The sequence below is a fragment of the Oryzias latipes genome, chromosome 14, assembly GCF_002234675.1.
Source record: "Oryzias latipes chromosome 14, ASM223467v1".
Lineage (NCBI taxonomy): Eukaryota > Metazoa > Chordata > Actinopteri > Beloniformes > Adrianichthyidae > Oryzias > Oryzias latipes.
In genome coordinates this window covers 1,181,429-1,208,326 of record NC_019872.2, presented here as the reverse complement: position 1 = coordinate 1,208,326, position 26,898 = coordinate 1,181,429, and the positions used below count along the sequence as shown (strand labels likewise).

The 26,898-nt window shown below is 43.2% G+C and overlaps 1 protein-coding gene and 1 long non-coding RNA gene across 12 annotated transcripts in view; one reads left to right on the top strand and one right to left on the bottom strand.

Moving 5' to 3' along the window:
* robo3 (roundabout guidance receptor 3) overlaps positions 1–26,898 on the top strand; it is a 106,106-nt gene that overhangs the window by 74,389 nt on the left and 4,819 nt on the right. For 4 of the 7 annotated variants that reach the window (XM_023962264.1, XM_023962262.1, XM_023962260.1 and 1 more), the window contains 15 exons: positions 2,932–3,109; positions 5,456–5,661; positions 11,355–11,436; positions 11,860–12,028; positions 12,553–12,719; positions 12,797–12,918; positions 13,032–13,248; positions 16,982–17,097; positions 17,241–17,424; positions 17,714–17,962; positions 18,775–18,814; positions 18,924–19,063; positions 19,140–19,421; positions 19,678–19,816; positions 25,509–25,727. In XM_023962264.1, the coding sequence (XP_023818032.1) occupies positions 2,932–3,109; positions 5,456–5,661; positions 11,355–11,436; positions 11,860–12,028; positions 12,553–12,719; positions 12,797–12,918; positions 13,032–13,248; positions 16,982–17,097; positions 17,241–17,424; positions 17,714–17,962; positions 18,775–18,814; positions 18,924–19,063; positions 19,140–19,421; positions 19,678–19,816; positions 25,509–25,727 (2,510 nt within the window). The remainder of the gene's footprint in view (positions 1–2,931; positions 3,110–5,455; positions 5,662–11,354; positions 11,437–11,859; positions 12,029–12,552; positions 12,720–12,796; positions 12,919–13,031; positions 13,249–16,981; positions 17,098–17,240; positions 17,425–17,713; positions 17,963–18,774; positions 18,815–18,923; positions 19,064–19,139; positions 19,422–19,677; positions 19,817–25,508; positions 25,728–26,898) is intronic. The other 3 variants (XM_023962265.1, XM_023962263.1, XM_023962261.1) reach the window with 1 other exon arrangement.
* Positions 7,708–25,663, bottom strand: LOC110013436. 5 transcript variants are annotated; one of them, XR_002874572.1, is made up of 8 exons: positions 25,552–25,655; positions 24,872–24,987; positions 16,903–17,442; positions 11,966–12,169; positions 11,324–11,475; positions 10,978–11,102; positions 10,520–10,827; positions 7,708–10,320 (listed from the first exon to the last, which is right to left on the bottom strand). It is a non-coding gene; the product is annotated as an uncharacterized LOC110013436 (long non-coding RNA). The 5 variants fall into 5 exon arrangements; XR_002874568.1 differs by lacking the exon at positions 10,520–10,827; XR_002874570.1 differs by lacking the exon at positions 10,520–10,827 and having other exon boundaries at positions 16,973–17,442.

The window sequence follows — 26,898 nt, the reverse complement described above, 5'->3', positions numbered from 1 at the left end:
TAATTACAACGCAGTATTCTTTATTAACAAGTAACAGTAACAACTAACTAATGAACTAACTGAATAGGTGTTGTAGTATGAGTATGTGTGTGTGTGTCAGCACGCTGCGTGTGTAGGAGGACTGAGTGCGTTCAATGCAAGAGCGAGTGAGAGCCTTTGACTGTGATGGGCTTAGCCAAATGTTGCATGGTGGGGGGGGGGGGGGGGGGGGGGTCTCTTCCTCCACGTCTGTGGCAGTAAACCCAGACCAGTTCCAAACAACAGATGATTTTATTCCTTTCTGGGGAACAAACTTCCCACTCTTACGGGTAGCCATGTTGTCACTTGCTCTTTCATGTGTGCTAAGATGTTGTTGTTTGTCGCTTGCCACACCGCTGTGTGAAACTAACGCTACGGAAGCTCTGGGGGGCCAAAAATGCGTCATTACACAAAAACTAGATTTAGTTATTTTTTAAATCACCCGTAACAAAAAATTAGAATTAATTCATTCAATCGATTTTTCGCCCAGGCCTAGTCTCAAGGTCCAAGTGACTGGAGGGGGCAATAAGACATACAGGATTAATGGTTAGCAGAGCTCAGACGTCATGGATGGACATGAGGATGAATTCATAGTTGGTTGGATGATTGATTGATCGATTGACCTTTCCAAATCTTTTCTGCCATCAAATCAAACAGTCAGAATCTGGACTGGACTACATGCTCAGGTTCTAGTACAGGGGTCATCTTAAATACTCACAGAGCAATCAGGGTCTGTTTTCCACAGAAAAGGAAACGCTGGGAGCCACACAACCGCTTTGAAACAAAAACTAGTAGAACACAGGATAAAACTTATCTTTCCTTTATTCTATGTACAAAAAACTGAATTTCTAAAATTTGATGAAGGTCTTGAATAAATTAACATTACATTCTGTGCAACAAAAATACTTTGAACTGCAAAAAAAGCTTGGAACTTAAGTAATCAACCAACAGCAAACTGAAAACGCAGTGCTCTTGAATCACCACATCAGTGATTTTATGGTTTAAATTTTGACACCTACATGTCTTTGTTGGCTTTTTTGGCCATCATCTTTTCGCTCATGGTGTTCAACCTAGATGTATTATGGAAAGTGACAGGGAAAGAATCTTTGTTTTTCTTTCTTTCTCTGAACTCTGAAACATCTGCATTGTAATGAAGGCAGATTTCATCATGCTATGAGCTTGGTTAAACTCTCTAAAATAGGGGAAGTGAGACAGTGTAGCTTTGAATAAATTGTTTTTAAGCAATGTCAACTCGGGCTCAAATGCCAAAACCTCCTCTAACCTGTGCAGGTCTGTCCGTCCTCCCCCCTGAAGAGCTGTGTTCAGCTTGTACAAGTGGGCTGTCTCGTATCCTGACATGACAGTTCCTGCTCAGCAGAGCCGAGCCCTTTGCTGTTAAAAACATTTTCACTTCTTCCAGAAATGCAGCAACATTTCAGCACCTCAACTCTGAACAGGCGCCTGGCTTTATAGTCCTAGAAAGAGCAGGAGAGAGATGAAGGAGTTGCAGGTTGCCAACCTGTTTTACTTTATTTGTTGAAGACTCCACACATGACATGGCACGCCTAAGGACTGGAGACTGGCTGTGTGCAGAGAGCCAATGCCTAAACGCAATCTTTCTGCATCCCTTGACTGCCATGATGTAGAAGACATGCTTCCACTCAAACACCTGATTGAGGGTTCAAACAAAACCAGTAGCAACAGCAGCAGAAGATGTTCGGCCCATTTTCTCGAACACAAACCACACACTCAGCTCTGCTGCACACACACAAGTGTGTTCTTTGCTATTGCTTTACCGTTTAAAAGCGAAAAAACAAGATTTTCACAGCATAAAATGTATCGCTGCATTATCACAGCAAGGAACACAAAGTTCTGAGCTTCATGAAGAGCCCAAGCTCTTCGCCCTTTCTCTGCTTTTCCATTGCCGTGTGCTGCACTGCAGAGCCACTGTGACTCACACACATACTCCTCACTTTTCATCATCCAGCAAGTGTATTATTCCCACTCATGTGAGTGTGCCCTGAACAATGTGTGTAAATGTGTGTGTGAAAGGCAAGAGCACGATAAGCACTGCCGCCTGTTGGAATGCTCTGAAAGGCCTGGTGAGAGTGTGTGGGTGCCTGCAGCATGGCTCCCAGGTTTAGATTAGAGGAGGCCTGCCGAATGTGTGGGAGCAGGACGACAAGTGTGGAGAGGCCAGATAACAAGGACAGCAGACATGAGGGAAGCATGTTGCAGGTCGGAGGGTTTGAGTCTCATACCCCGTTGGTTGAAGTGACTCTGCTCCTGACTCAATTTATATTACTGCATGATGGAGACGCAGTGGGAGTTTTTAAAGAATTTCACTCATCTTTTTTCCAGTTCTCATTTGGAGGCTAATCAAAGAAGAATCAGTAGTGTGTAAACAGTGTTACAATGTCCAATTCTTTTTTCATTCTGTTTGTTAAAAAACAGATAACCTGTCCTGAAGTGCTTCTTCTCCTTATGCTGCATGGTGGCTTTTGGATTCTACTGATATTAGAGTTTATGTAAGCTTAATTTAAAATAGCTTCTGTCAAATGTTGCACATTTTTCCTTTTTTAGGTGAAGACTTCACGCTCTGTTAAAATGGTCAAATGTTTAAAACCTTGCATTTATCAGTTCATTCCGTGCATGGCTGGGAAATGACTTTGGGCTCTTTAATCAATCTACTGGAATGTCAGGCATAAACTGTCACTTGTTATTTTCAGGATTTCTGTCAGCTCTTTATCAGTTTAGCAAATCTAAAGGACAGTGACAAAGTTCCTGTTGCTCAACTGTACAAGCAGCACTGATTGCAAAATGAACAAGTGCAGCATCTGAACATAAGTTGATAAGATGTTGAAGGTAAAGACTCATTTGTTTTGCATTTCTTTTGTCTTTTCCGGTTTGTAGATCTTGCTGTTCCCCATCCAGGAGCCGTCCCAGTCTGGTCGTTTCTCCGTGTCGCTGAGCGGTGAGCTCACCATTGCTGACGTACACGTCCAGGACTCTGGCTACTACATCTGCCAGGCCATCAGTGTGGCCGGGAGCATCCTGACCAAAGCCCTGCTCGAGGTGGAAAGCAGTGAGTGTAAGCAGTAACTCCTTAACAGAAAGAGGAAGATTGCACAGAGAGTTTGGACTGATGCACAAAAGTGTCACCTGATGTGATCAAACGGGACGGCTTTATTCAGTTTGCTCTGCGTTTACATGCAACTGACCTTTCTGCATCTCTTCCAGTGAGAAGGGAGCTTGTACAACTCTATTCATGTGTTTAAGTGTTTCAGAACCTCATTTTCATCCTGATGATCGGACTACTTTTTTACAACCCAGATTGCCCAAAGGCTGGGATTAAATATTAAGTTGAAATCAAACTTTTAAATGAAATTTAAAGCAAATCTAACAAACCAATGGAGACCTGTAGGAAAGAACTGTCAAATGCAGGTTAGACAATCCTAAAAAATGTGAGTAAGGATGTAATAAAACAATGGGCTTGGTGGAATTACATGTTTTTAGTAAGGCGTTAGGTATCAAGCAGATTGTACTCCCAACAATGACATGTACTCAAGAAGTGGTCAGAATGGCTGTAAGCATCAAGCTTAGGTGCTGTGGCTCAGAAAAAGCTCCACACATGTCACCTGGAAAGGTTGGTTTGAGGTTTTGGGATGAAACGTTCCATTTGGTTTTTTACACTTGTGATGCTTCCTCTCAGATCTCATGGGTTTCAGGATCACCTTGTAGTTTATTTCAATGCAACCTTTTAAATGCTGAGCTGGTGATTGTTGTAGAATTAGATTTTAGAATTTGAAGAATTGTCCTCATGGAAGCCACATATTCTATCAAATGTCTCCTGTGTCTTCAACAGAAGGTGTTGCTTTTTTTCTAATACGACACTAATTGTCTTCTTTCGAATGGATTTAAATTTTCAAACTCTCTGCCGAACCCGCAGTGTGAGTCAGTGAAAGGCGATTCGCTATGGCGTATCGACCCTGCAGGGAGATACGCAAAGGTGAACAAGAGCATGTGCTGTGCTTCCTCACACTTAGATTTCTCCATGGTTTGGTCACATTTCAAATGTTTTAGTCTCCTGCATATTGGGTCCACCAGTTCCTGACTGTGTGTTAAGGAATACTACTGAACAGGTGTAGATGGACTTATGGGAGTACTAGGGAATAAATAAAATACATTTTACTGTAGCACTCCATCGCTGTTACTTTATTGATCATTTATTTAACATATAAATGAGATCACTCACAGAAAAGATGCTTCAGCGTGTGACATTCCCTTTGAGGGGTTCAAACAGAGGGAAGCAGCATTGAATGAAATGAAGCTCACATCTTGTAGGTGACACTATTTGACTGGAGCTGCGCTGACGGCTATAGTGATTTGTTTTTTGTGAAAATGAAACGTTAGATGTTGATCAGATTACTAAATTAAATCGTTATGTGTTCTTAAATTATTGTTTCTCAGACACCGGGTCTGAGAAACAATAATTTAAGAACACAGTTTAAACGTGTGGACACAATGAACTTAATTGACTTAAATTGTCATGTATTATTTACACAGATATGTTTTTTCTTAGATGTAATTTGATAGTTTTCACAAATCAGAAACTGTTTTAATAAATGTCGCTGGTCTGCATAACAATCGGATTCGGAACTGAGTTGTATCAGTGCTGTAGTTTTCAGAACTTTTGCTAAGACTTTCTACAAAGAAACTCTTACTTTACTTTTTGTGGGTTTTTGCAGAACCGAGACAACTTTCCCACATCAGCAAAGCTGTTTTATCCTCTGTATAATAACTACAGACAGTTTCAAATGTCGTTTTATTCTAGATTTTGTTTAGGAACCATTTTAATGTGCCAAATAGATTTTTTTTTAACCATCAAAGTGAAAAATAAAAATGTTGATTTAATTTCTGCCTTGTACAGGCCAGTCATGCAAACATTAGACTGGTACGTGGCTCAAGAAATGTTGTTTTAAAAAGATAAATTCAACTATCATGTAACTTTTGAAAGGGTAAATAAAGCCAAAGTGCTTGTATCATATTTACTGTTTGCTAGAGTTTTATTTTTTACCACTAACCTGTCAGCTTTCAACCCAGAAACAGACTAACCTTTTTTGGAGGACATGCCAACTTATTTCCAGAAGGCGGCTCCAGTTCATGCCCTTCAATGACAGTGAAGGGGGGGGGGGGGGGGGGGGGGGGGGGGCTGGTCTGTCCAAAGCCCAAGTCATCCTATAGGGGCATCAAAAGGCCTTCAAAATCAACCCCACCCCACCCTCACCACCTCCACCAGATTTAGATAGTAACCTTGATGTTTGAAACACACAAACTAAGTGCTTTTGTCATTTTTCATGAATAAAGACAAATCAAGTAGCTCTACAGTTAACTTTTGCATTCAAATTTGTCAAATCAGTGTTCTCTGTCCCTAAAGCACCTTCGGACCGTGTCCCCCCCATCATCCGCCAGGGACCAGCCAATCACACCTTAGCCCCTGGTTCCACTGCTCAGCTCCACTGCCACATCATTGGGAACCCCACCCCCAGCATCCAATGGGAAAAAGATGGTCAGAGGATCTTGGGAAATGATGAGCGGATCAGTTTGATGGAGAACGGCACCTTCCAAATCACCAACTTGCAGGTCAGAAAATAGCCGAAATCTGCAACAAGGTTATCAAAATGTACACATTGTCTTCTCTACCACTTATTTATCTCCCTGTTTGATCTGATATTTAGTGAGCTGTATTTGTACTATCACTTGTTTGACTTTTATTTTTTAATTTGCCTGGACAAGTTAGTTTGGCCTGTGAGATAAAATAGAATGCAATTCAATTGAATGTATTACATACAAGTTCTCCTGCCTTGCTTGTCAGCTCTGCCATCATCATGGGTGAATGTGGATGTAGGAGTGAGAGGAATTTGAGCATCTAAAGGGCTTTGGGCCTTAATGAAGGTATAAAAAGGCTTTACAAGTATACAATGTTCCCTCTTTTAGTGTGGAGGATATGAATTGTGAAAGGTAAAATCTTCAAACTAGGATCAATTCGCGCACCTGTCCCTAAAACCGCTACTACTGCGCGCCCCCCCTGGCATCGCATCGGGCGCGCCCCACTATTTGAGAAGCACTGGAATAGACAATGAGAAATGATTTATGGGTAATGTTGTCTGTTCATGTTTACAGAGAGAGGCTTTTTTGTGCTCAACCACAAACTTCATAAAACCAATTCCACTAATACAGCTGTACACACTGTACATACAATCCACCTCACACACAAATATGTACAGGACATACCAACACACACACAAAGACACACATACATTTGTCGGGTGTGTGTTTGTGTGTGTGTGAGGACACTCAGACAGGGTGCCTGGGGAATCCACCAGACAACCCCACAGGAGATCCAGCATCGGGTAGAGGCATGGACTGACCCATCCAATAAAAGAAGAGGGGGAGGGGGGGGGGAGAGGGAGGCTCTAGTTGTAGTAAAAACCCAAAGTGGCTCGTCATATGAAGGTGGGGACCCAGGAGCAGACCCCAGGGACACAAACAGCCCCTCAAATATATTATCCATTGACCCGTGAATCCCAAGGATCTACCTCCACTGGGGGGACAGGGGCCACTGGGCCCACTGAGCCAGTTCACCCAAGATACAACCACCTACTAGCTCCTTCTGAAAGGGGATGACGGAGAAACTTTCAGCGAGGACCACCTTCTTTGTGCAATGTGTGTGTTGTGTGATAGAATGGATTATTTATGTAGTAAAAGTTAAATGAAACTTTGGTGGCTACAGTTTGTATAGACACATCCTGTTTGTGGGTAAGATACTATTCCCAAGTAGCCCAAAGCCCCACGTGCAACCTAGTTAAGGTCCCAGAATGTTCCTGGTGTTTCCCAATCCCTGGTTCACCCCAACGACCACCAACCACTCCCCCATACATTCAAAGGCAAAAATTCTCCCTTTGCCTTAGGAGAACCCCTGTTTTTGTATCATTACATTGTTTGTTCAGAGCAAATGACGGCCTCCATCCCTGTGGGTATTTATTGTAGTATTTATTGAAGTGGGCGGGGTCACAGGAACAGCGCTGTCTGATTGGACCCTTTTTTTATGATTCCATAGGGAGTAAAGCAAGGTAATGATAAGAGATTGTTACTCAAACCGGATTTTTTTTTCAAATCTGAAAATCTGAAACAGTCAACAGATCAAGTGCCTTTTGCTGTCACACCCCCTCTGGGTGCCTCAGGTTGTTGACCCCTGGCCTAAGTGAAGCTGTGTTATAGATATAACATAACTATAAACCTGAGAAATGCACTCCATGTGTTGAAACAGCAGCTTCCATTGTCTAAGATTGGTTCAAATGAAGAGTTTTTACTAAAGGAGGAAAGGGGAAATAGTGACGTGTGATCACCATGATAATGAGTCTTCGGGGCCATTAGCAGTCGTTAGCACCATCTGACTCCATGCTAATGAAATCCATTCTGCCCCAAAGTCCCTTCTGAGTACAAAGCAGCACCTGAGGTCACTGCAGCCTTGACAAGTCTCAAAGAAGCTCGCACATTAATTGATTGTGTGCTCTCAATGATTAACGATTGCAGAGACTTGTAATTAAATCCTCAATGCGTCAGTGTGTTCGTGAGTGAGGCAGAGATATGGAGGCGCTGAGTGAAAGGACAAGATGAAGCAGAAGCTGGGAGTCAGAAGCCTGAAATGCATTTTCATGCTGCGTTTATTTTGTGTGGGGATGGGAGGCAGTGACTTGACAGCTGAGTGCATTATTCTGAAGGTGCTCAGGCTGGGGATCACATCTGAAGCTGTCAAATACTATGCAGATGTTCCTTCCCTGCAGACTCGGGTCTAGTTTGATCTGAAACATGGAAGCAAATGGTATTTACGGACTTAAGTTGGAAAGATAAACGCAGTTCCTCACGGCGACAGTTTTCCCTATACCCCGCCCCCCACCCAAGGAAGGTAGGGAGTCTTTGTGAAAATGCATTTATGAAAACCTGCAGCAAGACGAAGATTCAAACCCTCTGTTTTTGTTCATTTCAGGTATTTGCTCAACTGTCATTCATGGCAATTTCATTTCCTTCATAGGTCATTTTCTGTCACCCTGCATCACAATCCAGCATTTAAAAAGTTAAAGACAACTAAAGAAAGTCCTCTAAAATGTTACAAGAACAACTGTAGAAATACTAAATCCATGTGACCAGACACACGATGAGTCTACTGTTCTGAGTCATGATACCAAAGACATCAAGTAGATCATGTGTGGCTGCAGCACTCCAGCTTCTCTTTTCTAGTGAAGTCTTAGTGTTTCTATAACATTGTTAATTAAACAGGTGAAATCAACTATTCCCCTGTTAAGAAAAAAGAAAAGAAGCATAAAGTATTTATCTCTTTGTTTTTATCTTATTCATTTATTTTGCTTTTATTTCATCAGACAGAAAAGTTTTATTTGCACTGAAAACATTTTTCCTGTATCTTTCTTAATGGGCTCTGCACATTCTGCTTCTTCTGATTCATCACATAATAATCCAAAGAGAGCACAGAAAACTTCAACTACAAAAAATTATTATAAAATAAAAAGGCATTTTTGTCTGTATAAACCAGAATCAATGAGCAGACTTCCTCAGGACTCCAGGAGAGGGGCAGATGGTTTTATGGTTCCTTTGCCCTAGGAAGAAATGGAAGCCGTTATCCTGGGATTTCTGCCAGTCGCACTGATGCTGGTGCTGGTGTCAAGATGCCCTGAACAGACTGACTGTGTGTCTGGATGTGTGTGTGTCTATTGTTAAATGGTTGCTAGGATGGTGGCATAGAAAAGAGAGGGGGGAGTGGCTCCAAGTGCAGTCTAAGGACGGTGAGGAGGACTGAATGCAACTGAGTAAATGAATGGGAGGGATCCGATTAAAGGGGGAAATCCAGCTCAGCTGTGTTCCTGGCACTCATCTAACTTCCATGTACCTGAGATCAACCTTTTGTTTGCTGGGGGGGGGGGGGGGGGGGGGGATTCTCATCAGTTGTGAGGAATGCTTTAAATCTTTGCCTTATGATGAAAATGCTATCACTTTGGAGCAGCTTCTTCTCTCTCTCCTTTTCCTCTTATACTGTGGCCTTGTGCACTTGCAGCTCAGCACCAAGGACTGCTGGTTGATTAATGGTCATCTGTCCCAGCTGTTCATGTCCCACCCTGCCTTCTGTGCAGACACTGCTCTCCGATCAGACCTCCCCCTCTGGGGCTCTGGCTTTCTCTCATCTCAGACAGATGCTCAGGTCGACTGAAGATCAGCGTCTACAGAGCCAGTAGGAACGGTGAAGAATGCCGGATGAGGACCAGAGCCACCCATCCTGACCTTTTCCGCATTCTGCAGGACACGCTGACAAGCCACTTAGGCCTGAGTAATTCTTCTGTCGGCTTTAGCGATGAGCCAGCCCACAGATCCACGAGAGGGGCCCGCTGTGCACTGCGACCCCCAAGTCATTAGTCATGATAGCTTGTGCTGGGCACGCGCTGCATTATGTATTAGGGTTTTGATGGGGGGAAATAAGGCTTCACTGACAGTCTGAGTGAAAGGAAGGGTGATTGTTTTTGTGGTGGATTCATTCCACCCTAACCCAAACATGAAACACTTTTTTGGAATTTCTAGAACTCCCACAGAAAACAACCAATGAATTAGAACCGGCAGCTCTGTCAAAGTCAGAATGACAGTTAAACCATTTTTGACTGTTTAACCTTCATGTCATCATTGCTCACCTGGATGAAAAGGGTCAGAGGTTGGTGAAACCATGAATTCTCCTTTAATGTCAGCAAAGGTTGTTGTCTTTGCTTTACTAGCACACAGCTGCCTCACAGCAGTGAGTGCACCTTCTGGGCTGATCATGATTCAAACAGAAGTAAAAACCATTACCTCGTTTCTTTGAGCTGAAAGTTTAAAAAAGTTCTTTGTCCAGTCTTTCATACCCAAGGCTTTCATTAAAAATGGCATTTCCCTGTACTGTCAAAGGCAAACTGTCTAGTTTACAAAAAATGGAAAGAACACGTCAGAACAAGTCCGCATAGAAAAAGACTTGAAAAGCTGTGGATCTGTGATGATTGGTGGATGTTTCTGAGGTGTACTTGGGTCACCAGAGTCTTGTGTTTTTATTCTAACAGACTTTGAAGGTTTCTGTGGCTCCAATGTTAAGATTTCACTAGAACCATCTGACCGAGAGGTGCACAGGTAAAAGCAGGATCCGGAGATCATGATGATAGTCCTCTGGCTGCAGACCTCTGTCGTTTGTTTAGCCTTGTAGAGTCAATTCTGTCCCACAAATGAAAGACAAACGAACAGTGAAAAGCTTGGAAGCTCCAGAAACACATCCCCAGTTCAGACCCCAACACCTCCTTGCATTGTAAGCAATTTCACAGCCTGTCTAGCTTTTGGCTTGATTCCCAAAAAATGTAATTGCCAGCATTTAGGAGTGAACACACACTTCCTCCCAAGCACATTCATCACACACCTTTTAATTACATCTGCTCTCCGTCTGTCCAGAATGTTAAGTAGGAGCCTGGAAAATTTCAGCACGCCTTGCTGGTCATTAAAATTCTGTTCTTTGATGGTTCCTCCAGCTCTTCTCCAATGCCGTGAAGGAATCAGACAAGGAGCATAAAAGCCAACAGCTTGAATTTTAGATTCAACTTCAAATAGGAGCACTGAGGATCTGCCATTCACTCAGGAGTGAAGTGACTGCAGCTAAAAGGTCCACAGCAGGAGCAGTTCTTTAAACAGCTGCTATGCTGAGGTTCCTCTGATGAGACTGCAGATATTCTTACGCCGTCAGCAGTCATTGATTCATATGAAAAATCAGAGGTTTAAACATAAAAACCTTCCACAAAGAATGAGTACACATGCTGTTTAAAGGCATGAAGGCTTTCAAAGAAAAGCTCCATTTGAAGTGATTTCATGATGTCCACTCACATCCAACCTGTGCAGAAGGAATCCATCAAAGATGAGCTTGCTCTTTGTTGTGTTTGCTTGTCTTTCCTCTGATTCCAGCTCTATTTCACTTTCAGATGTCATCATCACATCTTTGGGCCTCAAATCTGCAGAGAAACAAACACAAAAACAAAAAAAGAAGAAGCAGACAGAAGATGACAAGTCTGTGTGGTTTTAAAGAAAACAAATCCAAAAGGCTATTTTACTTTGATATGGAAAGATAGAAAGATTGCAGAAGTGAAGAGGCGCTCTCTCCTCCACCCGCTTTCATCCTCTCCATCTCTGGGCTGTTTTATATTCTGGAGAGAGATGGCATTTATGTGCTTACCTCACCAATGCTCCACGTCTCCCACTTCCAGGAACTGGACTCCGGCGTTTACACTTGTGTGGCTTCCAGCTCCAGCGGAGAGAGCAGCTGGAGTGGAGCGCTCACTGTCAAAGGTACGTCTGTGTCAGAGATTTACAGCCAAAACCTCACTTCTGGAAGGACAAATTTAGAAATGTCACAGTTTCAATTATCAGCAGTGACTGCCTCAATCATGGAAACATTGTTCTTAGGACATAAGTGTGTGCTGGAGAGTTTGCATTGAGCTGAGAGCATTCCAGTGCACACGCTAATCAAAGACAGAAGAGCTTTGTAAAGCTACGTTCTTCTTCATTTACTATGAAAAGTTCACAAATTAACAACAGAAGCCAAAGTTTTTACTCTAATGGACACATTGGCAACAGAATATGAGAGGCAACCACAATGCAAATGTCCCATCTGCATTAAAGAGATTAAATAGAGAATGGGAAGCATATCCACCATTAGCTGCTGTCATTAGCAGATGTTGACTTCTTTCCACTGCTTCCTGTCTGCATCAGAGAGTGCTGACCCATCAGCCGCTCAGGCCACCCAGCCCTTCCAGCTGCCCGGCCCGCCACAAAAACCCATCGTCACTGATGTGTCCAAGAACAGTGTCAGTCTGACCTGGCAACCCAACGCACACGAGGGTGGAGCCGCCGTCACCTCCTACATCATCGAGGCGTTCAGGTGCTTCTGCTGCAAGCCCACAACACCTTCATCAGGATCCTGTTTGCTCCTCCCCCTTTTTGCTGCAGGGGGAGGAGTTTTGTGTTTTCAACTAGAAGCACTTTTAAGCTTCTTGTTTACTTGTCACAGCAGGAAAGGTTTCTGTGAGAAAAGATGAAACAGTAGATTTGAACTTTCAGAACATGTCAATGAACAATTTAGATGGAATCGTATAAAAATACAAACCTTACATCAGAAGCTGGAAAAAGGCTTTTTTAAGTTTTTCTCCTTAAAACACTAAAATAATCCATGGCAAGAACAGCTACAGATGCGTGGTGGCAGCTGCATGCTTCACGTGGAAGCCTGGTCACACATGAGAGCAGAACTCCAACAGCTGTTTTATGCTGGGTAAAAGAAAACTCGTAGCTTGTCTTTCAGCCCTGTTCTGCTGTGAAATAAGTTCAAATCTACAAGTTCTTATGTAACATTTAATAATAAAAAACCTTTTAACAGAAACAGATTTGCTTTGCCTCCCCCTGTAACAGCCAATCAGCAGGCAGCACCTGGCAGACTGTCGCCGACACGGTGAAGATGGAGACGCACACCATCACTGGCCTTTTTCCCAACACCATCTACCTGTTCATTGTCCGAGCGGTCAACGCCTACGGCCTGAGTGACCCCAGCCCCATCTCTGAACCCGTCAGAACACAAGGTCAGCCCTGCTCCCCCCGGGTCACCCCACAGGGGCTTTTAGACCAGTACAAAGCTAATCGTGTGTTTTTCTCTCAGATGTGAGCCCTACGGGTCAGGGAGTGGACCATAGGCAGGTGCAGAGGGAGCTGGGGGAGGTGGCCGTCCAGCTCCAGGACCCTGTCCCCCTGACGGCTTCCTCCGTCCGGGTGTCATGGACTGTATGTCCAACAAAACGTTTTTTGTTTGTTTTAAAAAAAATACTTGTAGAACAATTTAAAAGGAAAGTAAAAGCATTTCATTCATGTTTGCTCTTTTGGCTTGATCTTCAAAGGTTGACCGTCAGTCTCAGTACATCCAGGGTTACCGCCTCTTCTATCGGCCCAATGGAGGAAGCTGGCTTCTCCAGGACATCAACTCTCCTTCAGAGCGCAGCAGCATCCTCAGCAATCTGCTGAAAGGAGCCGAGTACCAGATAAAGATCCGTCCATATTTTGATGAGTTCCAGGGCAAAGACAGCCGGACGATGCTGGTCCAAACCTCAGAAGAAGGTAAAAGCCTTTCTCAAGCACAAGACCACTAAAGGCTGCTGTTTCACTTCTGCTTAAAAAGTGGATTTATCTTATGGACTTTTATTTGATCATGTTGCTACAGCAGTTTCTGTAAACTAGAGCTTCTCAAAGGTTTGTAATGACCAGCTTAAACCTGATCAAGTGGAGCATCGTTACATGTTTTTACAGCACGTCTAATTGGTGCTCATGAGAATAAATAGATGAACCAAATGCAGTTTAAATCATGTCTGCTAAAAAGAAATACTCGTCGTATTTTCCGGACTATAAGTCGCTGCGGAGTATAAGTCGCACCAGCCCAAAAATGCATTATAAAGTAGAAAAAATCACAGATAAGTCGCATTTTAATGGGAAAATTATTTGACAAAATCTGAGACCAAGATATAATAACTTGCACAAACTCATATGACACAATCATAGCAGACTGTTTATCTCATGATTTCACAGTAATTCTTTCTCCACCCTATTTATTTATTCCTTTCATGAAGCATCATTGGCCAACTAATACTCTGTTTTCATGCTGTATTTGTAGAAACAGTTGTCATTTTTATTGCATTTCTGAATCTATGAAATCTTTGGAAAATAGAATATTATGTTGTTAGCCTTCAAGATCTTACTGTAAAAAAAGGTTTGCTGATTCTCTGAGTCACTTAACAAACTCTTAACACTTAACATACCTCATACATCAAATTGACCCAGGAACATCATCTCTGTTCCTCACAAATGAACATAACAGGAGGGTTAACAATGTATTTATTTCAATTTAGTTCTAATATAAGTCGCTGCGGAGTATAAGTCGCACCCCTTGCCAAACTATGAAAAAAAGGGCGACTTATAGTCCGGAAAATACGGTACTTCTGAGTGTGCCAACAAGTGGGTCAAATAATCACAGCACAAAACAAGGAAGTGCTACAAGAAGAAAAGCCTTTCAGTCTCACAACACGTCCAGACAATCAGAGCACCTCAAAGACAATTCAAAAAGAGAAACATGACAATGGATTTTAAGAGAGCACAAACTGATGGCCACGCCCACCTAACGTCTTCAGTGTCAACCAGCTGCTCATCAAATACACCACAGTGTGAACCACAGAAACACTAAATACTGCTGGTACAGCATTGCAGCTCACCGACAAATCCAGTGCTTTCCCCTCTGTGTAAGCCTATAGGCTTTGACTCACCAAGACAGTGTGGAAAACCTACTGTTTATCCATCCATCCATCATCCATCCATCTATCCATCTATCATCCATCCATCATCCATCCATCCATCCATCAATCCATCCATCTATCCATCCATCCATCCATCCATCCACCCATCCATCCATCCATCCATCATCCATCCATCATCTATCCATCCATCCATCCATCCATCATCCATCCATCATCCATCCATCCATCCATCCATCATCTATCCATCCATCTATCGTCCATCCATCATCCATCCTTCCATCCATCCATCCATCCTTCCATCCATCCATCCATCCATCCATCCACCCATCTATCATCCATCCATCACCCATCCATGATTAAAACAATGAACCCCTTCAAAGAATAGAATATCCTTGCATATTTATCATCTGCTTTACACAATTTAGCGGAGACCACCCATCCATCCACCCATCCATCCATCCATCTATCATCCATCCATCATCCATCCATCATCCATCCATCCATCCATCCATCCATCCACCCATCCATCCATCCATCCATCCATCCATCTATCATCCATCCATCATCCATCCATCCATCCATCTATCCTTCCATCCATCCATCCATCCATCCATCCATCCATCCACCCATCTATCATCCATACATCCATCATCCATCCATCCATCATCCATCCATCCTTCCATCCATCCTTCCATCCATCCATCCATCCATCCTTCCATCCATCCATCCATCCATCCATCCATCTATCATCCATCCATCCATCATCCATCCATCTATCATCCATCCATCATCCAGCCATCCATCTATCCATCCATCTATCCAACCATCCATCCATCCATCCATCCATCCATCCATCCATCCATCCATCCACCCATCTATCATCCATCCATCCATTATCCATCCATCATCCATCCATCCATCTATCCTTCCATCCATCCATCCATTCATCCATCCATCCATCATCCATCCATCCATCCATCTATCATCCATCCATCATCCATCCATCCATCTATCCATCCATCCATCCATCCATCCATCATCCATCCATCCATCCATCATCCATCCATCCGTCCGTCCGTCTATCATCCATCCATCCATCCATCTATCGTCCATCCATCATCCATCCATCCATCCTTCCATCCATCCATCCATCCATCCTTCCATCCATCCATCCATCCCTCGATCCATCCATCTATCCATCCATCCATCCATCCATCCATCATCCATCCATCCATCCATCATCCATCCATCCGTCCGTCCGTCTATCATCCATCCATCCATCCATCTATCGTCCATCCATCATCCATCCATCCATCCTTCCATCCATCCATCCATCCATCCATCTATCCTTCCATCCATCCACCCATCTATCATCCATCCATCCGTCTGTCCGTCCATCCATCCATCCATCATCTATCCATCCATCCATCCATCCATCCATCCATCCATCCATCATCCATCCATCATCTATCCATCCATCCATCCATCCATCCATCATCTATCCATCCATCTATCGTCCATCCATCATCCATCCTTCCATCCATCCATCCATCCTTCCATCCATCCATCCATCCATCCATCTATCATCCATCCATCACCCATCCATCCGTCCATCCATCCATCTATCCTTCCATCCATCCATCCATCCATCCATCCATCCACCCATCCATCCATCCATCCATCCATCCATCATCTATCCATCCATCCATCCATCCTTCCATCCATCCATCCATCCATCCTTCCATCCATCCATCCATCCATCCATCCATCTATCATCCATCCATCCATCATCCATCCATCTATCATCCATCCATCATCCATCCATCCATTATCCATCCATCCATCCATCCATCCATCATCCATCCATCATCCATCCATCCATCCATCCATCATCTATCCATCCATCCATCATCCATCCATCCTTCCATCCATCCATCCATCCATCCATCCTTCCATCCATCCATCCATTTATCGTCCATCCATCATCCATCCATCCATCCATCCATCCATCCATCCATCCATCCATCTATCGTCCATCTATCCTTCCATCCATCTTCTTCCGCTTATCATGGACGGTCCCAAATGTTTTTTAAATCATCTTTATATTTTTAAACTTCACATCAGAATTGCCGGATAATCGGATACAGAACAGTTGTTTGCTTATAAAAACACAGCAGTAAGAAAAATGAGGTTTTACATAAATGCTGCCGCAAAATTGTTTTTGTTTCATGTTTTTCTTGAAGTAAAATTTGAAAACATAAGCAGTTTTTTTTTATTCAAACCAAAAATTCAATATACTCTTGAGGTTGTTTTGTTTTCTATATTTTACCTTTTGTGGAAAGAAAGGTAGAGCGTCCTGCATTTTTAGTCCCACAAACTAAGATTTTATTTGGCTTTATTAATTTTTTTGCATTATTTTTTTATTCATTTTATGTTACTTTTAATCCATTCTTTTTGTAAATCTCACCTGGAAACCAGGCGTTTTCTTTAAAACCTGCTTCACAGCCACACTGTTCAATCTGTTGATGCTGTCCCACCTCTGTCAGCCCCCAGCGCCCCGCCCAGAGGCGTCACCGTGAAGCTCAGCAACAGCTCCAGCATCAGCGTCTCCTGGGAGCCTCCACCCGCTGACATGCAAAATGGCATCATCCAGGAGTACAGGGTATGAGTGGCATGACTTCAAACTATTTTCATTCAGTCACCAGATCAAGTGAGAGCGGAAGGAAGAGTCTTGCCTGATCAAAGTGTTGGTTCACCCATAGAAGAGACTCTTGTAATGAACGTGACTGTTGACTGTGTGAACAGGTTTGGTGTGTGGGCAGCGGCATTGAGAACCAGACACGTTACTATGTCAACAAGACGGTGGATGGAAACATCCTCTCCACGGTGCTGAGGGGGCTGCTCCCCGCCGTCCTGTACCAGGTGGAGGTGGCGGCAGTGACCAGCGCCGGCGTCGGCACCAGAAGTCAGCCGGTGTCTGTCGTCATCAGTGAGTTCATGATGACACCTGTTGCAAGTAAAAAAGACAAAACTCAAAGTTCTTGTTGCTTTGCTGCTGTGAGACCCTCAGCCTGCTGCTCATCATCCTTGTTAAGTCTATGATTTGGTTTCCTCTGGTGTGTAAAATGTTTGACTTCTTCTTTTAAAGGCGTGTTTCCCAGTAGAGTCAACATGTTCTCTAGTTAAACAGCAAAGGCAAAGCAAAGAGGACAGAATGGAAGCCTGAGTTCAAACCCAACCAGAAGAAACATGACAGCGTTTGGTTTTTCCTCCCTCAGAGCTACCAGCTGAAAAGGCCTCCGTGCCAGGCGGCGGAGGCACTGTTGACGCCAGCGACAGCAGGGAGGAGAGCAGCGTGAGCCTGGCGGAGCAGATCACTGACGTGGTCAAGCAGCCGGCGTTTATTGCTGGCATTGGCGGCGCCTGCTGGGTCATCCTCATGGGCTTCAGTGTCTGGATCTACTGCCGGCGTAAGAAGAGGAAGGAGCTGAGCCACTACACGGCGTCCTTTGCCTACCCGCCAGCAGGTTTGGAGAACTGTTTGGATGTTGAGTAACATGTTTGTTACCGCTGACCTCAGGCTCTCCTCTGCTGGAGAAAGAAATGACACAGATTGCTGCCTGAGGCATGTAGACATTAAAAGTCCTTTTTTGGGAGCTGTGTGGGTTTGCTAAGTAAGATAAATGAAGGAAAAGAAAGTGAGGCTCAGATGGATTCCAGTTTTCTCCATGAACTTAAGCTCTATTTGTTATTTACAACCTGATTTTCAGAAATGTTTTAAATTAGAATAGAAAAAAACCCCAAAATACTTTTAAATCTCAGGAGCTGATATTTTATCAAGAGCATGACAATTGTTTAAACAGAGAAGTGTTATTATGTTATCCTCTAAATTCCCTCTTGAATGTCATGATTACTACAAAATGGTCCACAATCATCTTTCCTAAACAATTTTGATGCCTGGGCGTCAGGGCATCCTAATCCTGCCTTTTGTTGCAATGTGTGAAGTGTTTTTCCTTTAATGATGCTGCATGTGGTTTGAAAGAGGAATGATCAAGCTAAAACAGAGGCCAACTCGGCGGCTGAGCTCTTCTGAGATGAAGCTATGCTGTTCAAAGATAGATCCACTCTTCTTAACCTGCTGCAGGGCCTCAGAAATGTGTTTCCACTTTGCTTGGAATTTCAATCCCATTTGCTCTTTTGATCAGTTTATTCCAACGATTTTCCAAATGAAAAAAAGGTGAAGGACATGGAATGAACTGATGTGACTGCTTTAGTTCAAACATCCAGAGCTGGAGCTGACATCCATCCATGCACTGTTCTCCTTTCTCTGCTCTTGCAGTTGGTTTCCCTCACAGTGAAGGATGTGCTTTCAGTGGAAGGTAACATTTTGCTCTGCATGTAAATTCCCCTCACACTTGTTTGTTCTGCAGCTCTGACTCCATCTGAATTGCACAGTATTTTTAAACTAACGGCAGACTTTTTCTCCAGGCCCAGCGCTCTGGGTGGAAACATGAGCAACTATCCGTGGTTGGCAGACTCCTGGCCCACCACCAACTTGGTCCATGGCAGTAAAGAAGCTGTAGACTGCTGCACCAACAGTCACGACACCAGTGAGCGATACTACAATGGTAGGGTGACCCTTTTCTCCCTGCTCATGTCTACCTGCTCAGTTAATTGTGCCTAACGGAACCTCCCCCTCTGTAGAAAGTGGCATCTCAAACTACCTACATCAGACAGAGAAATACAGCCTGGGAGGCTCCACTGATGGGCCGATCTACAGCACCATTGATGCAACCAGTGAGGACCTGCACGGCTTCACTTGTGGCCAGAACATGTCCACCGCTCCTTATGCCACCACCACCATCATGCCTGTCAGCAGTCAGACTCAGGCACTGGCTCAGAGTGCTGAGGAACAAGATGGCGGGCACTGGATCCTCCAGCCAGGACCGTCTGGAGCTCAGTATGCACAGCCAGAGCGCTGCAGTGGTGAGGAAGGACAACGCAGCACCCCAAACACCAAGCCAATTGTCTCAGCTGTTCTGTACATTTTACAGTTGGGCTTTTAGGCATGTTTTTGTCATTTCTTAAGGAAAAGATTTAGTAGCTTAGCTCTTCAATTGTGTATTTTATTGCCCTCTATAATGATGAGTTTGGCATATTCATTTATGTTGGAGCCTGGTTGTCTCATGATGGATCGGCTCAGTGCGTCAGAGGTGTCTGTCTCTCTGTTTTGTTTTCATAGCTAAACCCAAGCAAAAGGTAATGGGTAAGCCTGTCAAGACACCAACTCTTAACTGGATGGAGGCCTTGCCCCCACCTCCACCACCTGGGGAACTGGAGCAGAGTGATCAGCTTCCAGAACTGGAAGACATGGACATAGGGTGAGGCAGACCCCCAGCAGCCTGTTTCCTGGACATGCAGACCTCTAAATGTCCCTGCTGGATGAGCTGGTACCCATCAGACTCATGAAAGTTCAGCCAGCACACCCTTCAGCCCCCAGCATCAACAACTCAAGTTTCTCCGTTTCTTTCCTCGTTTAGCTGTTTTGCTTCACCAACAGCCATTCTCCTCAAAGCCAAACTGTCATTTGCTTCACGTCTTTAGCACCAACACACCTCCTGCTGCTTTATCACTGCGAGACACAACATCATCAGTCTGTAGGCATTGGCTCTGCGGTAGCTTTGAGGATTTGGCTTCTCACCCACCTTTGCTGTTCATTTCTATTGGTTTACTGAACAGGTGCTTGACTGGTCAATGCAGGTCAGTTAGTGTTATGCACATCAACTTCTATGACTATTGCAAACACACACATATGTAAACCTCTAGTTTAGAGGACTAACATGTATTGAATGGCATATTTTACCATGCATGACATGTGCTAAATGAGGATAGATCCCAGATTATTACACCCAGACAGTGGCGGTTCTACACTAACTTACTCCCTGGGCGAGTAACCCCACCAGCCCCCCCCCCCCCCCCCCCCCCCCCCCACACACATACAAAATTTGACAACATCCTGTTGTGTTCCCTATCTTCTATTTAGCCATTTTACTCAAAAAATGCACAGAGCACAGATTTTCTAGACTCATATTACAGGGGGGTCAAACTCAGTCACACAGGGGCCTAAGTTAAAAACACGCTTAAGGTTTTGCCTGAAGAAGATAAACATTTACTGAACACACTAAAGCTAAACTTTTAAACCTTTTAAACTGAACTTTTTGAACATAAATATGAATAAAAACAGGAACATTAATCCAGAATAACTCAAGTTAAACCTTAAATAACTTGAAATATTTTGTTCTCCATAGAAATATATTCTGTCAAAATTATACAAATATGAACATGCTGCAGGACAAAACAAAGAAAGCCTGGAAATATTAATAAGAAATTACATATCAAATAATTCCATTTTTATGCTCTTTCATCCTTCTTTAGGGCATTTTTTTTAGAGCTGGACTCCTGCTTCATTTTTAGCAATAATTTCTTAATGTGAGACGTCCTGTGTGTGTCTTTGTGAAACATATCAGAGGGATTAGATCTAAAAAATAAAACTTATTGTGATTAATATGTTTAGGTCTTAGAAAACATTAAAGACTAAATCATAGAACTCATCAGTGGGATTACTCCAAAAATATTTGGCATTTCCCTAAATTTGTGCAACACCAACAGTAGAAATCCTCCAAAAAAACTCAATCCTAAAAAAATGGTCTGATCTCATCCCCCCTCCCCCTCCCCTTCCCTCTCACACGCGGCTCCGTCTCTATGACGGGAGGCGCAGCTGCGGCCCAGAGTTGATTGTCAGATAGAAAAAGACTCCCAATTACCTGTTAGTGTGATTCAGCCAGCCACCGGCGAGTTGCGCCCCCCTCTCGAGTTTTTTTTACTTATGTTCCAAAGACTACCGCAAAGAGGTGTGGCCGCAAGCGTCTTGCAGCAGAGGGCGGTGGTCACGTGCGCATCGGGTCTGCTGTGTCGGAGCAAAGAATTGTGGGAAATAATCCCCATTGCCTGCTTTTGTCGAAATTGGGTTGAGCACGGATGTTTGTTCTGCCTAAATCCTTTTCATGTGCCTGTTTAACGTTGTTTCACTCTAAATTATTCTTTTTTTTTTTTTTTTTTTTTTTTGCACCATAAGTGTGAAGAGGAAACAGGAAGAAGACATTATTAAGAGTCTGATGTGTCAAAATAAAAGTATTAAGTGTCGGCTGCTGAAGTAATTTCAAATTAAAACTTCAAGCTACCTCTTTGAATATTGTATGTAGCACATTACTCATCGGACACGGCCAATGCCGCCCCCTATGAAGTGCCGCCCTGGGCGACCGCCCACATCGCCCATATCAAAAACCGCCACTGCACCCAGATATTCTCTCTGCATCAGAACTAGAACAGATCACCTGACAGAGGAGACATCAACCTTTAATCAATCAATGAGTCTGTAGGTTTTCCTGCAGTCTCACATCATGGGACTATAATGAGCAAGAGGATGTCTTAATATGTTGTTATACACGATACCATAGCAAAAGGTTTTCCCACCCAGTGACTAACATCATAGCCCCCCCCCCCCATCTGAATCTGCAGTAGATCCGTTTCAGGGGTGCATAATCAGAAACACAGCCAGCCAGATTTTTCATTGTAGAAGCTGTTTCAATGTCTCCCATAGGGGGTGGAAGCTGATTGACTGAACAGCCAAACTGACCCCTGCCCTCAGGGAAGCCAAAAACAAACATTTTTGCTTTGCATGGTCAAAAAAAACAACGTTTTTAATGAAAAGTGACTTGACTGATCAGGAACCAGGAATTCTCCAAATTACAGCTGATTAGATCTTGTAACATTCTCTGGTTGTGCGATAATGTTTAATGCATCGATCAAAAACTCTGATCCAGGGGCTCCAGCAATACTTGTTGTTCTGTTAAGTAAACACTCACCAACATTACAGAGTTGAACTCATACAGACATGAAAGGGAAGCTGCACAACCCGCATGTCACAATAAAATCAAATTCAAACGCGCAGAGGAATCCCTCCACCATCATGATGCATCGCAGTCCAGTTTTTGAGGGGCAACCTGATGACCTCATCATTAAAGGACATGTCAACAAGAGGGATGCCAGGATTTAATGCTATTTTGATGCTATTAGAATAAATAGACTCATTCTGAAATACCCAAAGTGTTTCTTCAATAAATACATTATTTTAATTGAGTCACACACAACAGGATTAGGAATTGTCAGGGGTCTAGACCAGTGTTTTTCAACCTTTTTTGAGCCACGGCACACTTTAACCTTGACAAAAATCCCGCGGCACACCAGCATCCAAAAAACAAGCAAAAAGGAGAAACTCATAGTCTGTATTGATGTACAGTCCCTCTGCAATCTCAAATGCATTTTTGAGATAATTGTGGCAGAAAAAGCTGGAAGCTGCAGCTGTTTTTCCTAATAGATGTAATAAAAGTTAAGTTAGAAGATTTAAAAACGGTTTATTTGTGTTTGTTGTGGTTTCAAGACGTTAAGAGGAGAGACTCATTGTGCGCCGAGACGCTGTCACTCTAACCCGATGCATCATGGGAGATGTAGTGCAAAAATCCGCCGACTGCAGACAGACTAGCGTCTCTGAGCTTCATGGTTTTGTTCACTTGTTCCACGGTCTGAAACCGGATTCTGTGGAAAGCTACACCCCTAAAGACGAGCTCTAGCTGGTATTTATGTTGGAACTGAGAGACTTTATGAGCAGAATCAGAACAAGGAAGTGAAGACTTGAACCACTTCTGATTGGTCAGACTGATGATGTATGATTAAGCCTCCAAGAATGATTGGTGGAGACAGTTAAAGGGGCGGGACTTTTCCTAATACAGCTGACCGTGGTACGGTCATTCTGATCAAAATGTCTTTAATAGAATCAAATAAACACAAAGAAAAAAGTATTTTATGGTCTTTCATATTCCTAACTACTCAGTGTTTTATCAGGGCCTGTTTGGATGAACAGAGAGCTGAAATCCTGGAGATAGTAAATGTTTTTAGATCAGTTAATGAGGGCAATTTCCCACGGCACACTTGACCATCTCCCACAGCACACTAGTGTGCCGCGGCACACTGGTTGAAAAACTCTTATTTAGATAATGGAAGTGGTGCATCCATCACATTTAACTATGATGGAAGTCTGAAGGACAACTATTCCTATCTCTACCCATGGAGGGCCAGTGTTGTTAGAGTGGTGTGTCCAAAAAGACATGCTGCTTAAATTAGCAGCCCAATAATAAGAACGACAATTTGGAAGCGACAGACCAACGTCTCATTTAGATGTTTCCTTAAAAATGATTACATAATAGAATCAAGTTCCTCAAAGTAAGCATCAGGAATGTTTACTGGGAGGCACTGAAATAAATGCAGAAATCTAGGCAGTACTGACAATTTACTGCATTTACCCTCCCAACTAGTAATAGGTATAGGGGAGACCATTTTATTAACTCCAGCACAATTCCCATGTCACAGTAATTCCAAGATAAAAAAGTTGTTGTTTGCAATCTTAAAAAGAATATGAATTCCTCCAGAGTAGATTCAGACAGATTGATTGGCAACAACTCACTTTTATCTAGGTTTAATTTGTGACCTGACACCTTCCCAAATTTATCCAAAGGATGAAGAATATGAGGGATGTTTTTTTCTGCTGTAGATATAAACAGCAGAAGATCATCTGCATAAGCCTTGTGCTATCCCATGGGGTCCAGATGACCATTGACGTGTTCTCCCTACCATGACAAAGGTGGATAAAGGTGGAAAGATTTCATGTAATCCATGGACACCAGTGAAGATCACAAATCATTGAAGAAAAAAGGTTCAGAGCACTGTCTAGTGGGTCTAGATGACCCCACTCCCAATGTTAAAGTGCCTAGGATGGCACAAGGGTTACAGGGCCAGTTTATGATCAATACCACACCCAAGATAGATAGCCATAGATTGAAGGGTCATTCCTAATGGCTATTACCAATGGTTCAATGGTTCAATAGCCTGAATAAACAAAAGTGGGCTAAGGGGACAACCTGACGAGTCCTGCGGTGTGGTCTGCAAGGCTTTGAGTAAATATCATGAGTGAGTACCATAGCAGAAGGCGAGGCATATAGAAGCTTAATACAAGATTTCAAAAAACGAATAAATCCAAATCTATGCAGGGTTTCAAAAAGATATTCCCACTCAACCCTGTCAAATGCCTTTTCTGCATCCATAAAAAGGAGACACACGGATTCACTGACACTGGGGGTATTTGAAATGTTAAATAGTCAGCAAATACTGAAAAAGAAGCGTCTGTCTTTGACAAAACCAGATTGCTCGCCAGATATGAAGCTAATACTTTTGCCAACATTTTATAATCACTATTCAAAAGTGAGATTGGCCGATATGAGTCACATTCTAAAAGATTTTGGGGAGTAAAGTGACATACAAACCACATCTATAGTGCATTGATCCTACTGAGGGATCTCCTCACGCTGTCTGAAGACAGTGACATCACCTGGTCACCAGGAGAGGGTGGAGTTTTCTGGACCGTTGTGGTGTTCATTGCCTGAAAGCGAGTGTTGAAGGAGTTCAGAACGTTCAGCAGGGAGATGGAGCTGTCACATGTCTGTGGAGGCTTGTAGTCTGTGATGGTCTGAAGTCCTCGCCACAGGCTCTGAGTGTCTCTGCTGCTGATGAAGTGATGAGCGATCCTCCTGGAGTATTGTCTCTTAGCTTCCCTGATGCCGCGGGACAGGTTGGCAGACTTGACTCATAAGAAAACCTGAAGGCTTCATTTATTCCCCGCTGGGCAGTTATTAATGTATTGTCCTGTGCTGTTACCCCAGTAATAACTTACTTAGCCCTTTCCCCTTTCAGATGTTTTGCTAATATTTCACCTGCCTTGTCTCCGTGTTACTCATACATAGATGTTACTCTGATTTCTTAATTATAGATACTCAATGGAGTATGCTGTAACAGTGTTAGCCGTTCTTTGTACAGGTTTTGGGTGGATTTTGAGAGTATCTATAATCTATGTCAGCTATTTGTTTTTCCAAAACCTTCTGCCTTAATCACATTTCTTTTTAGGTCAGAGGACGAGTGGTGCCCCCCCCTCCCAGAGAGAACATACCTGATGGAGGGCTGTGAGAACGGGCTTTCCCCCCCTGAGAGGAACAGCGCTTCCTCTCCTGCCAACTCCTACAGCCACCAGTCGACTGCCACACTCACCCCGTCACCCCATGAGGAAGCCTGGCCTCAGCCTGACGCCCCCCGTCCCAACCCAGTGGAGGGCCAGCCGCTGTCACGGTATGAAAGACAGCTCAGCTTGGACTGTTGTCCTACCTTCCAAATGAAGTCAGACTGTCCACATGTATTTGATTAGAGAGCATGGACCTTCACATGCAAACATTCACTCTCATTTGAAATGATTAACCATGGATGGATATTACCGGATTGGCCTTCGTCTATTTGCAGCTGCGCACAGCGACGCGCAGACGCCATAGCTATGCATCCAGTCACGTCAGCAGAAACCTGCTGTTCCTGTTTAGGACAGGCAGACATCAATCAACCCCCCCCCTTAACCAATTTCTACAAAACTATGCTTGATTTAAAACTTGGAAAATTATTGATCTAGTTTATTTAAGTATTTATTATCTGTAAAGATTAATCTGTAAACAGTGCAAGAAGTGCTCCTTCTGGTGTTACAGGTAACACATTACTGTCAAATGAACAGCTTCTGAATATCTGGGATTTGCCTATATGTCAGCATTTATGTAACTGAGTCTGTAAATGCTTGTCAGCCAAACCCAGAAATGAGGAGGATGGTTGAAGTTTAACAGCATGGATGGATGATAAACTTGACAAAGTGAAGTAACTAAGTCCTTTTCCTATGAAAAGCACCTCCAAGGGCTGGAAAGGAGGAAATTGCCCTCTACCATACATTTAAATGTAAAAATCCACCACAACAAAAATAAATAATAGGAAACTACAACTTTTATTATCGTTGCATTGTATAAATGTCAAATACATCTTAACTTCGTTCAGGAAAACATTCAAATACAGTAAACCCTTGTTTCTCGCGGGGGTTACGTTCCAAAAAGAACCCGTGAAAGGCAAAATCCGTGAAGTAGAAACCTCTATTTTTTTTAACTATTATCATACAATTAAATCCTCTATTATACATTGAAAAGAAAGAACAAACCATTTTACAGGCTCAAGCATTTGTTTCACAATAAAAGTACTTTAGAAACGTTTTTTTCAACAAATAACTTCTGTACTGTACTGTCAAATAATAAGTTTAATCATCAATGTGAACAGAAGACTTCAAATTGCGGAGATTAGCCCCGCCCACCGCGACCCGAGTATTGGATTAAACGGGAGAAAATTTAAAATGATTATAAAAAATACAAAGTACAGTGGGACAAATAGTGTATTTCACTGCTCTTCAGACTGAGCCGCTGCATCCTGACTCCGCTCT